Here is a 13844-nt window from a genome sequence, read left to right as displayed (position 1 = left end):
CCGTCAAAATAATGTAAAAAATACTAGTTTTATTTCAGGGTTTTGTTTATGTTGCTGTAACCGACTCCTACACAGGTCATCAGGACCTTATCGCCACCTTTACTTTCGTCTTCGGAAGGCTTCTGAACCTCGATCTTGAACATGATCTGGAAGAAATCTCTAATATGTCGGAGGAACTCGATCCTGGAGGGAGAGAGAGAGAGAGAGAGAGATGGGTGAGAGAAGAAAAAAGTTAGAAAGAAAATTGGAGATGCAATCTCCATGTCAACACGTACATGCTTTTTGTGTTTTGGCCTTTCGTCCACACACAAACGCTGTTTTAGGTCTCAGTTTCCACGGAGACGTGTAGACGGGTAAACGCCGTTTTTGGCTCGTGATGTCTGTGCACCGTTATCTCCTTTGTGAGGCGTCACAAATGAGGCGACATTGCTTGCAAAATGATGGACGAGACAAAACCAGTGACTCTTCTGACCATGCAAACAGGACTTTTTACATGTTTACTCTGGGGTCTTCTCAGAAGGGTACTGCTCGAGGTAGAGAGCTAGAACGTCGACGTATTTGGACTGGCAGGACTCCCAGTCCACTTTTTCCTGTGTTTTACTAACTTTTTATACCAGTGTGATATTGAGGCACATCAGTCACACTCAGTCGATGCGCCATTGCAGCCCGCCAGGTAGTCTTTCGGCAATAGATTTCTTCAGACTTTGAATGACTAGGTTATATCGATGCCTGCGGGTGTGGCATTCTCATGACAGTTGTGTTTTTGCGTTTCGTTTGGACGGGTTTATAACCGTGCTTGTGTGGGGACGGATTTTTTGGAAACAAAGGAGGGAAAAACGTTTTTGAAAAACACCTGTGTACATGTAGACGTGGCCTTAGTCTCATTTTACTTCAGATTGGATTTAATCTATATCAACGGTCTATAAAAAATGCACACTTGGAGTTTAAGACCACAGTGTCCGAATCTACTTTCATCTTGCCTGCTTTAAAGTACCTGTGAGGAGTTTTTGGCTGGTTATGAAACGAACATAAAATAACACTGATGCCTCTATAGGAGCTAAAAAAGCAAACAAGACCATCAGGAAGAAGACTGATTATATCTTTATAGTTATTTTAAATGCCTGTTAGCACTGCCGGGGGGGAGGTGTCAGACGAGGTGGTTAACTTAACAAATCAGCGTTTTTTTTCTCTATATTTTCCACAGCAAAGATTCACATTAAGTGCATCGTTTAAATGATAAAAGCAAGAAAGATGAGATTTTTTGTTAATTAACACGTCTTACACATGTAGCAGGACATCTGCTTAGAGATAATAGGGACCACTTTGTCCACAGGGGTCGCCAAAATCAACGCAAAACACTAGTATTTGTTATTTGACCCAGTCGCCAGGAAGTATCGGAATGGTAAGTTGAAATCCTGACGACGACTTGACTACAAGCTACTGCAAAATTTATAAAAATGTCATTCTGGAAAAACACAGAATTTTATGCAGTTTTCACTTTTTCACTGTGAACAATCAACATGCACAATATGAGAATATACATTCAAAAAATATGGCCTCTTCAAATGAGCTGTCTTGTCAGCATGGCTTGAGTGAGGTGAGGAGTGTATTGTGATGGCACTGCCAATCTTCAGTTATCATAGTACTGTACTTGAGAGGGACACAGCACCGGTACCATGATAACTGAAAATGGACAGTTCATAGTTCCCTCCTTATCTATGATGACGCAGCTGTCCCAAAGCAACTTTTTAAATCCCTTTTCTGTCTGTTTTATCTTTAAACATCAAAAAAGAATTTAAAGTAGTTTACATACAAACACCAAGCACCTTTGAATGTATGAGACATGTACACAGGTCCCATGAAAATACAGATGTTTTAAAGTAGGAGGAAAAAATGTTTAACTTCAGGGGAATCTACACAGGCAACGTATTTGAAGCGTATTTTTGACACGCATGTGCCGGGACAGACCCGCTCCAGTGTTATTCAACCGGCCGCGTATGCTGCGCGGGAGGCGGGTTTAATACGCGAGTCATTTTCTGCTGCTCCGTTTGTTTTACGCGTCAAGTCTATTTTTCCCTGCTGCTGCGCGTCAGTGAAGCGTGGAAAGGCATTGACTGCTATGTAAATACATGCCCACAACTTAGGAATCCATGTTAAACGATGTGATCTCTCCATTTTGGTATTGATCGGCTAGATGAGCCGGCAAGATTAATTTGAAAGAGCAATGAATATGTACATTTCTTCAACATCTGGATATACCAACTTCTACATCCTACATAAAAACAGAATTTATGCACAAATAAAAGTCTACAAGTTGGTTGCAAAGTTGCCTTCTTCTACTGTTCCCTGCAGACTGCACACACTTTCTGGCGTCACTGCCACCCCTATGTATGGCCAGGAATCGCAACTACCACTGGCTTACTTTGAGACTCATCTTCGCTGTAGTTGCAGCCAGGGTAGACCGCAAAATAGATGCTGCTGTTAGGCGTATGTGTCGCGCACGTTCGTCTGACGCTACAGTGTCGGTGTAGATTCCCTTTAAGAAAGAAGGGAGAGAGAGTGGAACCAAAGTTTTTCCTTCCCTTTTATTCTAACACTCTGCTGCATAATCGCCTGTTCATTTGCATTTTCCTTCCCAGATTTCTCTTACCTTCATAAAACAGGAAAATTGCAAACATCTTGCGCATTTGTAGCAAGAAGACACAACTTTTGGGTATTAGATATTTAAATGTAGGTGTGATCTACTTAATAAAACTTCATGTATTAGCCTGATGAACGAATTTACCACCTCTGATGTTTATTTGTTCTACATCCAGACAGGAACTTTGGATCGCTGTCACTTGCCAACATTTGACCAGTAGAAGAATAACAAAATTGAAGGTCCTTTGAGTTGTACGTTGGGACAAAGTGCATCTGTTACATAACTTATGAATAAGCCAAGTTTGTAAAGTTCAGAGGGGCAGGGAAGCGTTATGTTTGCTATTACTGAATGACACTGGCTCGCTTACGTGTACGGGGAGAGAGGTCCGAGCAGGACCTTCGACACGTCCTGTTGGCCAAGGGTCATCAAGAGCAGCGCCAGGCTTTGATTGGATGAATCCACGCAGCCGCCCTAAATCAGGGAGAGAGGAAGGTGACGTGTATGAGCAACAAAAACAACACAGAAATACGTCACGGAGGTGGATGAAAAGAACTCGGCAACCCCCCGACTGTTTGATTATCGCAGGTCAAACATTGATAACCGACTAAAAACACAGAGAATCCAAGATTGGTTCTCGGAGGTTCTTCCACTACAGACAGAAATCTGAGTACAAGTATGAAACATTTTGTATCACTCTTTGTGACAGTTTTGTTGTGTTCAAGTTAGGCTGGCACTTTTATATCACCTTAATTATTACATTGTGAGTTGTTATGTAACTTATTTTTCTTAATGGCAGGAGACAGTGGAGTTAGTTATTCCCCCATGACCTTTTCTACAAACTGTCCTTTTTCAGATTTTTCAAGAGTCAATAACATGTTTTTTCCCTATTATGTTTCCACAAATCATGCAGCAGCTTCCTGTCCCCTGACCTTCAGCCCTTTGTCCTCGAAATGTGGCAAAGAAAACAGGGAGCGATAGTCAGAGGATCCACTCTCCGCATCGCTGCGATCACATGCCGCCGTGATTACTGGACAACAGCTATGTGCCTGTATGAAAAGTTTCACGCAAGACTGGACACACCCAAGAGCATTTTATAAACCGAATTACGGATACAAACTTTTCTCTCTTCATTCAAACTAAACGTGGCACATTCCAATAATTCAGTATAATGTCACAGAGGCAGATCGTCAGCAAGAAATATAACTCAATTACATTATCATGTCACTGAATCCACGGTGAGCCTTTACTCACATTGTCACATTGTTGAGGATTAGGAGTTTTATCAAACTTGTTGTGCTCTAAAAATTAATTCAAACAAATACTAGATGATAATATTTAAAAATATAGTTACTAGATGACTTACGAAAAATCATTTCCACCATTTAACTTAATTAACAAGCCTTTTCCTGTTTCACCATATAATGCACAGTCCATCTCCATGGTTACTACTTTAATTACAAATGTGTTTCCTGTCTATTTGTCGTATCGTCTTACTTAAACTCAAGACTTTCAGTTAATAGAAGCAACTACATTTTAAAGTGAAGTTTACTACAACTTTACAGAGGTCTAAAATTCACATTAGGAAAAGCTAAGCCAAGTATCACCTTACCCTTACTTTCTGTTTGGCGTATCCTTTTCAACGAGCGGCTTCATTTCAGTTCATTTAATATAATGCATAAAGCCCATTTGTAACAGCTAATTTCAGGCCCTGCCTCTATAATAAAACATGAGACACTTCAGATCTCCCAAGAGGCCAGAAGCCACCAAACAGCCACATGGAAAAGTCCCTTGAATCCTACGAGCAAACGGCAGCTTCCTTTTCTAATAACATGGGTAACGCCAACACACTTTAACAGCGAGTTAAAGGTGCAATAACACACCGTAAAACATATGCGTCTACATTTGTATGTATATTAAAAAGGAATAGGCAGATATGTTTAAGCATGGACGGATTACCGCATGGGCAAAGTGGACACTTGGCCAGGTCCCTGAGCCAATGGGCGGGCTCTCTCCTTAAGAATTAATATCTTCTTTATGTGTATTTTTGTTTAGAAAATAAATGTTATTTTGACAATGTTGAATAAAATTGTTACATCAAATTTAGTGATTAAATACTATAGACCTAAGACTTTCTAATCGCGGTCAAAACTGCATTTTGAAAATGGAGAAACCTGTGCTCAGCGGGTCGGCAACACTCAAACTAAAGAAAGAAAGAGATGCTAAAGATGTCGCTTTGATACATCAAATATCCTCGATTTCCACATTTTTCCACAAAAAGCAGGAGGAAGGTGGGGGGGCCGGTGGTGCAGCGCTGCCTCCCGGGGACCTGGATGCTAATGCAGCCCTGGTTGTGGGTCGCCCCGTGCCATTGTTCGACTGAATGTTTGTACTTAGTGAGGGTACAAGCGGTGCACGTTTACTTGGCCTATTTGCGTTTGTATAGGAGCCGTGGCGAGTTTGTGCCCAGGGCTCGTGGTCATGATAATCCGTCCATGTGTTTAAGTATACATGTAGATATGGATATGTGTGTGTGTGTACAGTATATAGACACACAGTGTCCGTACTGAATTTGATGTGTGCACGCTTGAATCTGGTATCTGACCTATTTGTTTTATCCCCCCCATACATAGTTTTTACTGTTGTAATTTTTTGTACATTTTGCTTATAATTATAATTATTATGTGTATTTTGTTTCTTTGCTTCTGATTTCTTAATTTAAGATTTTTGACTGCGAACGTCTATTAGTAAGAACTGTAACTGTGTAAATACATGACAAAAAAACATAAAGGAAAACTAAAAAAACTAAGATCAGGGACGAATCCATGGCAACCCTTTCTTATGAAAACAGTTATTAGAGAAAGACCAGCAGCTTCTTTCCTGAGGGCTGTTTTTAAGCTAATTGTATGCTATTCTTTAGACTACAGTAGTAATGTAATCAGAGATATTCTGAATTAAGAGAGAACCCTCAGCAGCGCATGGATTAACAAAAAAAAAATCAAGTACTGATCCATACCTGGATAAACACATTTTCACTGGACCTTTGCCTCAAATCCTGAAAACTCAACGTGTAACCACCACATTGGTCTGCTGTTTAACTTGAAGCAGTCAAGCTGAACATAATTAGCTGACACTGTCACAGAAACAAATGATGATTTTCTAATAACAACAAAAAGATAATGTCAGAAAGTCAACAGTGCACCACTCACATCAGCTCCTGTCCTGTGTTGACGTTGTGTCCAAAAACAAAATGTCCATGGTGAAGCTTCAGGTTTACTACAAGAAGACTGTACTGATTAACCCTAAAACAAACAGACGCACACATACGGAGCAGCCACGCTGCTCTTTAATGCCAATCCAGCACATTTCATGTGCTTTCTTAGTTTTCATTAACTCTTCAAAGCACAGACGTGACACATCCATTTCACTCTGTAATCCTGTCTCCTCTCCTCGGCTGTATTAATAAACCTGCCCTCCTGCTACAGTTTGACAGTAAAAATCAGCAACTATTAAATTTCAGTCAAACAGATGAAATGGTTCATCTACCTGCTCCACCAGCAGCTGGGACTTTTCCATGTTTAATCCACCATCCTCCGAAACTGCCAAACAGAAACGTTACTCTCTCTGCTGCTCCAACAATATTCCTGTTGGAGAGTTAATCAGCTCGACCCTGACCAGCTAACTGGACTCACATGGCCAGAGGCAAACTCAAGTCACAGAATGACTGGATCTAATTGTGCAAACTCTGATGAAGTGGCCTCTTCTTTCCTGACATGGGGGTTGTCACCAACTGCAAGCTAGAGAGCGATTTCTTATGGGGCGGGCTAACATCTAAAGAAACACAAACTGTGGAAATGTGACAGGAATTTAATGTGTTTGGAAAAATGCTTTTTAGGAAATAAAACGAGACCTTTTTTTTGGCATTTTGAAACATTTTAGAATAAAACTGAATTATCCAAAAACTGAATGAGAAATAATTTAAAAGAATCAATTAGTCATGCATTTCTTAATTCATATTTATTTTAGCATTTATTTCATGATTTCTTATTTGTAAATTTAATAATTGTTAGACCAATTAAATATTATAAAAACTTGAATTTACTTTAAATCTCTAGTAAAATACTAAAACGTATCTCTCTCTCTTTCTTTGGCAAGTTCTTAAGCTAATAAATCTGCTGAATTTAGTTTTTGTTTAAGATTATTTTTGTGGCCTACTGTCCTTATTAGACAGTGAGGAGTGACAGGAAATATGGGGACGAGAGAGTGGGGATGGCATGCACCAAAGGGTCCATTCAATATGGTTTATGTATTGTATGTATTTTAAAAATCAAATTCAATGCTTTTTAAGACCTTTTCAAGAACTCAACAAATATATTTTAAGAGCCAGGGATCACTGCAAGTATTTACACTTAAAATATGTTCACATTTTAGAAAATGTAATGAATGTTTTCCTCTTTAATGACGCATTATTTCACTGACTGCAACCCTGACCATTACATTTCATTACCTGGACCGACAGTCTGGATTATCCACGGATATAACTGCAATCCATGGATAACAAATACACACAAAAGCACCCATCAACAAACACACTGAGATCAAGTTTTAATGATAATGTGCTCTTATCTTGGGGAGTCTGAACTTTCAGGTCTGCTACATGCAAACACAGGCATAGCCCCACCACCACTTACTGCTGTTGCGAAGCGGTGCAGCTTTTGGGATAGTCAGTGGGATTCAACAGCTCTCAACCCCCTGGTCTCTAACAAGAATGTCTTCCGGCATGAATTGCACCTTGCGCAGCCGTTCCTAGCTAGCACCAACAACCTCCGAAACCTCTCTCATTCCATTTTTCGTTAAACCTGCATCTCTTTGACTGAGGACGACAAAACGATGTCATGCAGCCAGGCGTCACTGTTAGTAGCTAGCCAACATAAACACGTAAAGCTTGACACACTGTCTGAGACATTAAGGTCAAACAACTTATATTGCTTCTATGCTCTTTGTTATGGTAATGTTAGACCTCTCAGACCACGGCGTGACAATTTTCCCATCAGCCTTAAACGCACCATGTGCAAATTTAATACCTAAAGCAAATTTAAGACAATTTATGACCTTAATTTCCCTGATTTTACTTTAAGACCTCTTAATTCTTTTTAAGGAGCCGCGGGAACCCTGTGACCTCTCATTAAAAGGCTTAAAGACTTTGAAATACCGCTTTTACTGTTCAGCACAAGGACAAGGCTTAAACACAAACATACATCACATCTTCATTAAAGTGTCTATAGCTTCCATCTTCTGATCAAAACACCAGATCTTAAGAGTCTGTTGAATGGAAATACCCTCTATGCACTTTCTACATTGTGGTTAAGCCCACAAACAGTCTGTCCGTTAAATTCCAGTCTGAGGTGATTACCAGGGAATGTGGGTAAACAAGGGCAGTAAGCGTAATTGTTGCCTGCTGAGATTCTCATGTGTCCTGACTGCGTATGTCAGGTATTCCCCTGGAAATCGGATTTGTGCAGGGATGGGCTGATTCTCCAGCTGCTGTTTGGACCGTTAGACCTGCTATTAACTCCCAGTAATAATGGAGATTAACCTGCACAGTAACCAACCAGGAGTATAATAATACAGATTTTTTTTACAGTGGAAATCCAGCAGGATTAAGTCTCATACGCACTGCAGATTTGTTTACAACATTAAAATGACTCCTTGGCTCACAAGCTTGCAAAATACATCCCAAATTATCCTCTTATAAATTAGCTTTGGATTAATTTTGTTAACCGTTATCAGACTTGTTGGCGATGAGTACAGACAGGTAAACACTATGCCTGCTTGCATTGTCGAATAAAACAGGACAGGCTTAGTTTCTTCAACAGCAGCTGTTTTGTAGACCATTGAGTGTTCGAAACATCACTGGTTTGATTTTGAATACTGGCTTTTTATATCCCAAAAGCATTAAGACTTATATAAATCCAATGCCAGGCAGACACAACTGAAACCACAGGTCTTCTTTTTGACCGACACCGACATCGGTGTGTGTAACTCATGTATTTGTATGCGAGGGTATCCGTTGTACTTACTCGATGTATCTCCTCCAGCAGCAGTTTGGCACAGCTCCTGCCCAGGTCCTCTGGTAGCACGGTGTCTCCCTGCCCCTGCGGCGTGGACGACATCTCAGCACTGAGGAAGGAGCCGTTCAGCGTCTCTGCCACCAGGGTCAGACCAAAACCTGGAGACCTGCAGTTAACCCATATGGATTACTTTGTCGTTCTCTTGAAAAAGCTGGCATTATTTTTGCTCATAAATGTACCAATATTTACTACTTTACTTTGACACAGGATTTATCAATGATATTTGTATTGCATTCAAGTCTGATGATAGTACTTTTGCTTTCCTCCTTGGATTTCAAAACATGCAGTCCGAGGACCAAGTGATACAGTGTCCAGGATCTTATGGCCAATAGGTGATGGTCCTGTATGAACATCAACGTTGAGATACTCACTTGCCAGAGTTGGGTCCTTTCATGTGGTCAGTGTAGATGTAGATGTCTGGAAGAAACTGGTTGAGGACGCTCCTGGCTGATTCTACGATCCTGTTGGCCATCTGAGGAGAAACTCGCACAGAGTATCTGGGTTCAGACTGTTAAGGACCTTTGAGGACTTACTGTGTGGCGCTCGAGGACAACCAATAGTCATCCGTGAAAAAGGAGTTTGACTGAAGGCTGAAAGAGCTCAAATAAAATATCAACACGTTTAAGAACAAGGAATCGTTATCATCTGTAGTTAATCGCCATCCCGACTTTTCAAGGATAATCAGGTGAAACAAATTTAGTCAAATTTAGTATTTTTCATTCATGATATAATATATTATAGAGGGATGAGTCAAAATATTGGTAACTTAAACAATAAGTCAACAGAAACTTATTTACAGATTATTTTACAATCCATAAGAACAGTGAATCGATAAGTCAATCCAAGGAACATAAATTGGAAAACATTTTAAAAATCTATTAATTTCTTAAGAACTAGTGTCAAACTTTGCTGGCTCCAGCTTCTTAAATGTAAGTATTATTGTTTCTTTACTTTTTTTAAACGGAAAGTCTGGATTTTTTCGAATAAGAAATCTGTAAACGTCCATTTGGGCTCTGGGACACTCTGATTATCATTTGGTCCACATCTTTGACATTTTTTTAACTAAATCAATTAATTAATCTATAATAAACCAGGCACATTATTCATCCCTATAATCTGAGCATTGTTCTATATTTTTGGGGGAGTTTGCCAAAAATTCTCTCTGTTAAAAGGAGCAATCCGCCCCTGGGAAAGCCACTGTCAGTCAAAGCTGGTGTTCTCTGTAATCGATAGAAGCAATAATATTTGATACTGGCACCATAGCTGTGGAGAAAGTTGTACAAACAGCTCGTGGTTTCACCCATTCTACATTCCTACAACACCCAGCATGCATTGCGCCCCTCCCTCTGAAAGGAACGGCCCACCGAGAGACACTGGAGTTTTCCAGTCCGGCGGATCGTCTAAAAAATCTTCAGGTCTGCAGTCTACATTTCAAACATGACGCATCCTCCAAAGGCACAGAGCCAGACAGCATTTTTTCCTACCATAATGGCGTAAGCTCCCCATAATAGCATGATAGGACTGAGGTTGAAAATCAGCGAACTGGCCCTTTAAGCTTCTTCAATGAAGAACATCTTTGGCTTTTTGACTGTCGGTTGGACAAAACAAGTGAAACTGTCATGTTTGTATGTGTTATGACAGAATAACTTTACCTACAAAAGAGTTCATAGAGAAAAGAAACAGATCAATCAAAATGAACATGGTCCTTAGTTGCAGCCCTAAAAGACACAACAAATTACAACGACTGAACAGTGAAGAGGCCTTTTAACAAAGACTCAAGTTTGGTGTACAGATGAAAAAGGCCATGTCCAGGAGCCTGAGAAGGATACGCCCATCCTCTGACCCTCTTGATCTTTCCGGGGTCGGTCAGCTGCACCGGCCTGATGGTCCTGCGGACAGGACACGAGAAAGCTACCTCTCCTCCCCCACCAGGTGCCATACCCCTCTTCACCACCTGAGGGAGCAGCAAAGGGAAACAGTGAGACAGAGAAGTATGGACTGACCTGTTTTAAAGTTATATTTGGATGTACAATTTTTAATATAACTCGATGCTGATGAACAGGCCACATTGTGTCCTCACCTTGAGATCAAAGCCTTCTCCGTCAATGCCGAACTTCTTCATCACAGGGAGGGCGGTGGACTTCAGCAGGTCGACCTGCAGGAGACAGATTGTTAAAAACATGCTTCTGCGTCTATAAAAGGGTATGAAATGGAAACTATGATGAAAAGACTGGACCATTTCTAATACATAGCAATAAACACAGACACTGCTCACTGTTTCCATGACAACACCCCTTCCACTTCTTCATCTCACTGCTCTCTTGTTTGGGATTTTTTTGACGTTACACATTAAAATAGTGCAGCTCATATTAAAGAGCAAAAACATAAAAAATAAATGAGATTTTTCGCAGACGCGCGTTTCAGCTTCACCCAGATGAATCGAAAATACATTTTAAAAAAGGGTTATCTGACACATCCATGTGTGTCCTCACCGTTGGGTCAGTAGGGTCGTTGGTGACCCCTCTCAGTGTGGCCTTCAGGGAGGTCTTCATGAACGGAGCCAACATGAGCAGGGCCTCCAGGTAGTAGCCGATCGAGCGCTGCGTGTTACAGTCGTGTTCGACAGAGCCACCATACAACAAGCCGGGCTGGTAGAATAACACCGTACCTTGTTTAGAGAGAACACGCATGGACATTGAGACATGGTGGATGGCACTTGAGCTTTACCGGAGTATGCTGCGGGTAAACTGTTAAAGTACTGTTCATACATTCATTTCATTACACAGCTAACAGATTTGGTTGTTTAGTAATAATAACTTTGCTGATAAAGTGTTAAACATTCCCTCATAACGTTATGCCTTTATGATCGTATACCAAAGGAAAGTTACAGCTTGGTAGCTAGACCAAAGGCCTCCACAGAGTTTTTCCTACAAGCTCTATGACTGTCCATTTTATGTTTTGTTTTTCAGTAAGCTCTTTGCTTTTTTTCTGACCATGTGTCGTACTCTCTGGTCTTAATCATGGAAAATAAACATACGTTTCCTGGATTGTGTGTAGTTATAAGAATCATCAATCTTCTTGCTGATGGAGTGTTTTGTTTTTGTCTTTTCAGTAGGCTTAACTAGGGTCGCAGTCAATGAAGTGTCTTTGTGTCAATTTAATGGGGTTAATGTTAACATGTATTTACATCTCTACAGTTTAACTTCGCATCGATGCCAAATGCAAAAATGTGCATTAATGACACTTCTGAGTAGAGATGCACGATGTTATCGATATCTGCATTGGCAGATATGTCATTTTTCTGCCGATATTTTCCGCAGATAAAACAATGCTTTAATTTTGCCTAAATGATTGATGATTTCCTAAAAAAGCTTGACGTAATGCTACAACATTAACTCGCCGCTAGTGTGCGTGCGCATTGCCTGCACCACGCCTCTTTCGTCAAGTCTGTAGAAGGGTGCAGGAAGTCTGCTGTGTGGCAGTTGATTTCATTATATGGATTTGTTCTGTGCAATAGGTAAAATTTGCCCTAGTTGTGGCTATTGTCAGGATTGTCTCAGGGAGAGTGTCATCCATGCCTGTCTAAGTTGTATGAATATTACAGTTTTATTTAAAAGCAAATGTTACATACAAATAAATATGGTTTTTGTACATAACCTAATTTTAAGTGCTTGTCTTATATTGCCCAGTGAATGTGTATGTTTTAAAAAGCACTGTATTATGTTATTTCTGCATCTGCCAGTGGGCCACTGCAATAAGAATAGGCATGATATCAATTCCACTACAAAGGAGACATGATGTTCTCTGCAATTAGCCTAGGTGGAAAAAAACATGAGCCTAATATATCGGTATCAAAATTGGCAAAAGGGGTTGGAAAATATCAGCAAAATATCCAATATCGTGCATCCCTAATGACGAGGGATCAAACATACTGTGGAAAGCACACGATGACTTCAGCTAAAATTCCAGCTTTCATATTCAAGGTCTCTGTTTGTGTTGGACAACGCTGAAATATCAACACTGCTATTCTCTCACAGTAAACAACAATTACATAAGCTACGTAGTCTGTGACAAAGGTAATATTACACTCCCATCCAAACTATAACACTCACCTGTTTGGTTGATCTCTATTCTGGATCCATTGGTCACTTTGTCCAGCAGTCTGATAAAGCTGGCCTCAAAATCTGGATGAGATGCATGAAATTTGTGTTTATTAAATTAAAGCCACGCCTACCAAAACTTTTTATTAATGTAAACAAGTACATTAAGGTAAATTAATGCCTCCTTTTCATATATTTCCCCACAATACCAAAACATATGGAGTCAAACAAGTTGATTTAAGTATTTTTACACCCACTGTGGGAACTTCTGATAGTATACTGCCATAAATCACTATAATAATGTAGTGCTGAGCTCTAAAAGCAAACTCTTGATAAGCAAAAAGAAGGAACAACTTTGTACATTTAAGTAAAATTGTATTTAAAACACATTTATACTACTGTCTCATCGTCTCCCCACCTCCTACGCCCAGTGGTAAAACACACTCCCAACTGCGTAACAGCTAGCCCGTTAGCCTCCGAGCTAACTGCGACGCCACATGCAGAGCGGAGTGAAGCTGAAACTCACCGCAGAGCCCAGGGTTGTCATCTTTAGACCTTATGTTTTTGATTTTAACTCGTTTCCCACTGAGTGTAGACAAAACCAGCCGCTGTCTGAAGAAATTGCAGCCGTCGTATATGAGCCCGTGGCTTGCCATGTTATTGTTGTTTCTGCCTGGCGTCAGTAGAAATCCACGTGTGTTTGTACAGGAAGACGTTGGAGGGAGGCGAAGATACGGCAAAGCAAGAGGGACAAAAAGCCTTTTTTTAAGGGTGCATCGCCCCGTTTGCCCACTAGATAGAGCCAAATCACCATTCATAAAAGTAATGTGGGCGTGGATATATGATACAGCTTTGTCTTAAAGGCACAAAACATGATCTAAATGTAAACAAATCTGTTGGAAGCAACATGTAGGATACAGATCTGGTTTATTTTACTTTTATATTGATAAAATTAGGTAAAATAAAGTGAATTGA

At 40.3% G+C, this 13844-nt stretch overlaps 1 protein-coding gene across 1 annotated transcript; it reads right to left on the bottom strand.

Annotated features, from left to right (window-relative positions):
* Positions 1–3: 3 nt before the first annotated feature.
* On the bottom strand, positions 4–13576 carry rcl1 (RNA terminal phosphate cyclase-like 1). Its single transcript, XM_069673409.1, has 9 exons — positions 13396–13576; positions 12882–12953; positions 11262–11437; positions 10850–10924; positions 10599–10723; positions 9141–9266; positions 8719–8875; positions 3009–3112; positions 4–183 (listed from the first exon to the last, which is right to left on the bottom strand). Exons 1-9 carry the CDS (start codon positions 13523–13525, stop codon positions 30–32), a joined length of 1119 nt encoding a protein of 372 aa, XP_069529510.1. The 5' UTR covers positions 13526–13576; the 3' UTR covers positions 4–29.
* Positions 13577–13844: the final 268 nt, after the last annotated feature.

Source organism: Semicossyphus pulcher, unplaced genomic scaffold (assembly GCF_022749685.1).
Source record: "Semicossyphus pulcher isolate SPU_LCO1_2020_fin unplaced genomic scaffold, fSemPul1.0.p SCAF_22, whole genome shotgun sequence".
In the NCBI taxonomy this organism is placed as follows: Eukaryota; Metazoa; Chordata; class Actinopteri; order Labriformes; family Labridae; genus Semicossyphus; species Semicossyphus pulcher.
Note: the sequence above shows the minus strand (reverse complement) of the source record. Positions and strands in the feature narration are given on the sequence as shown.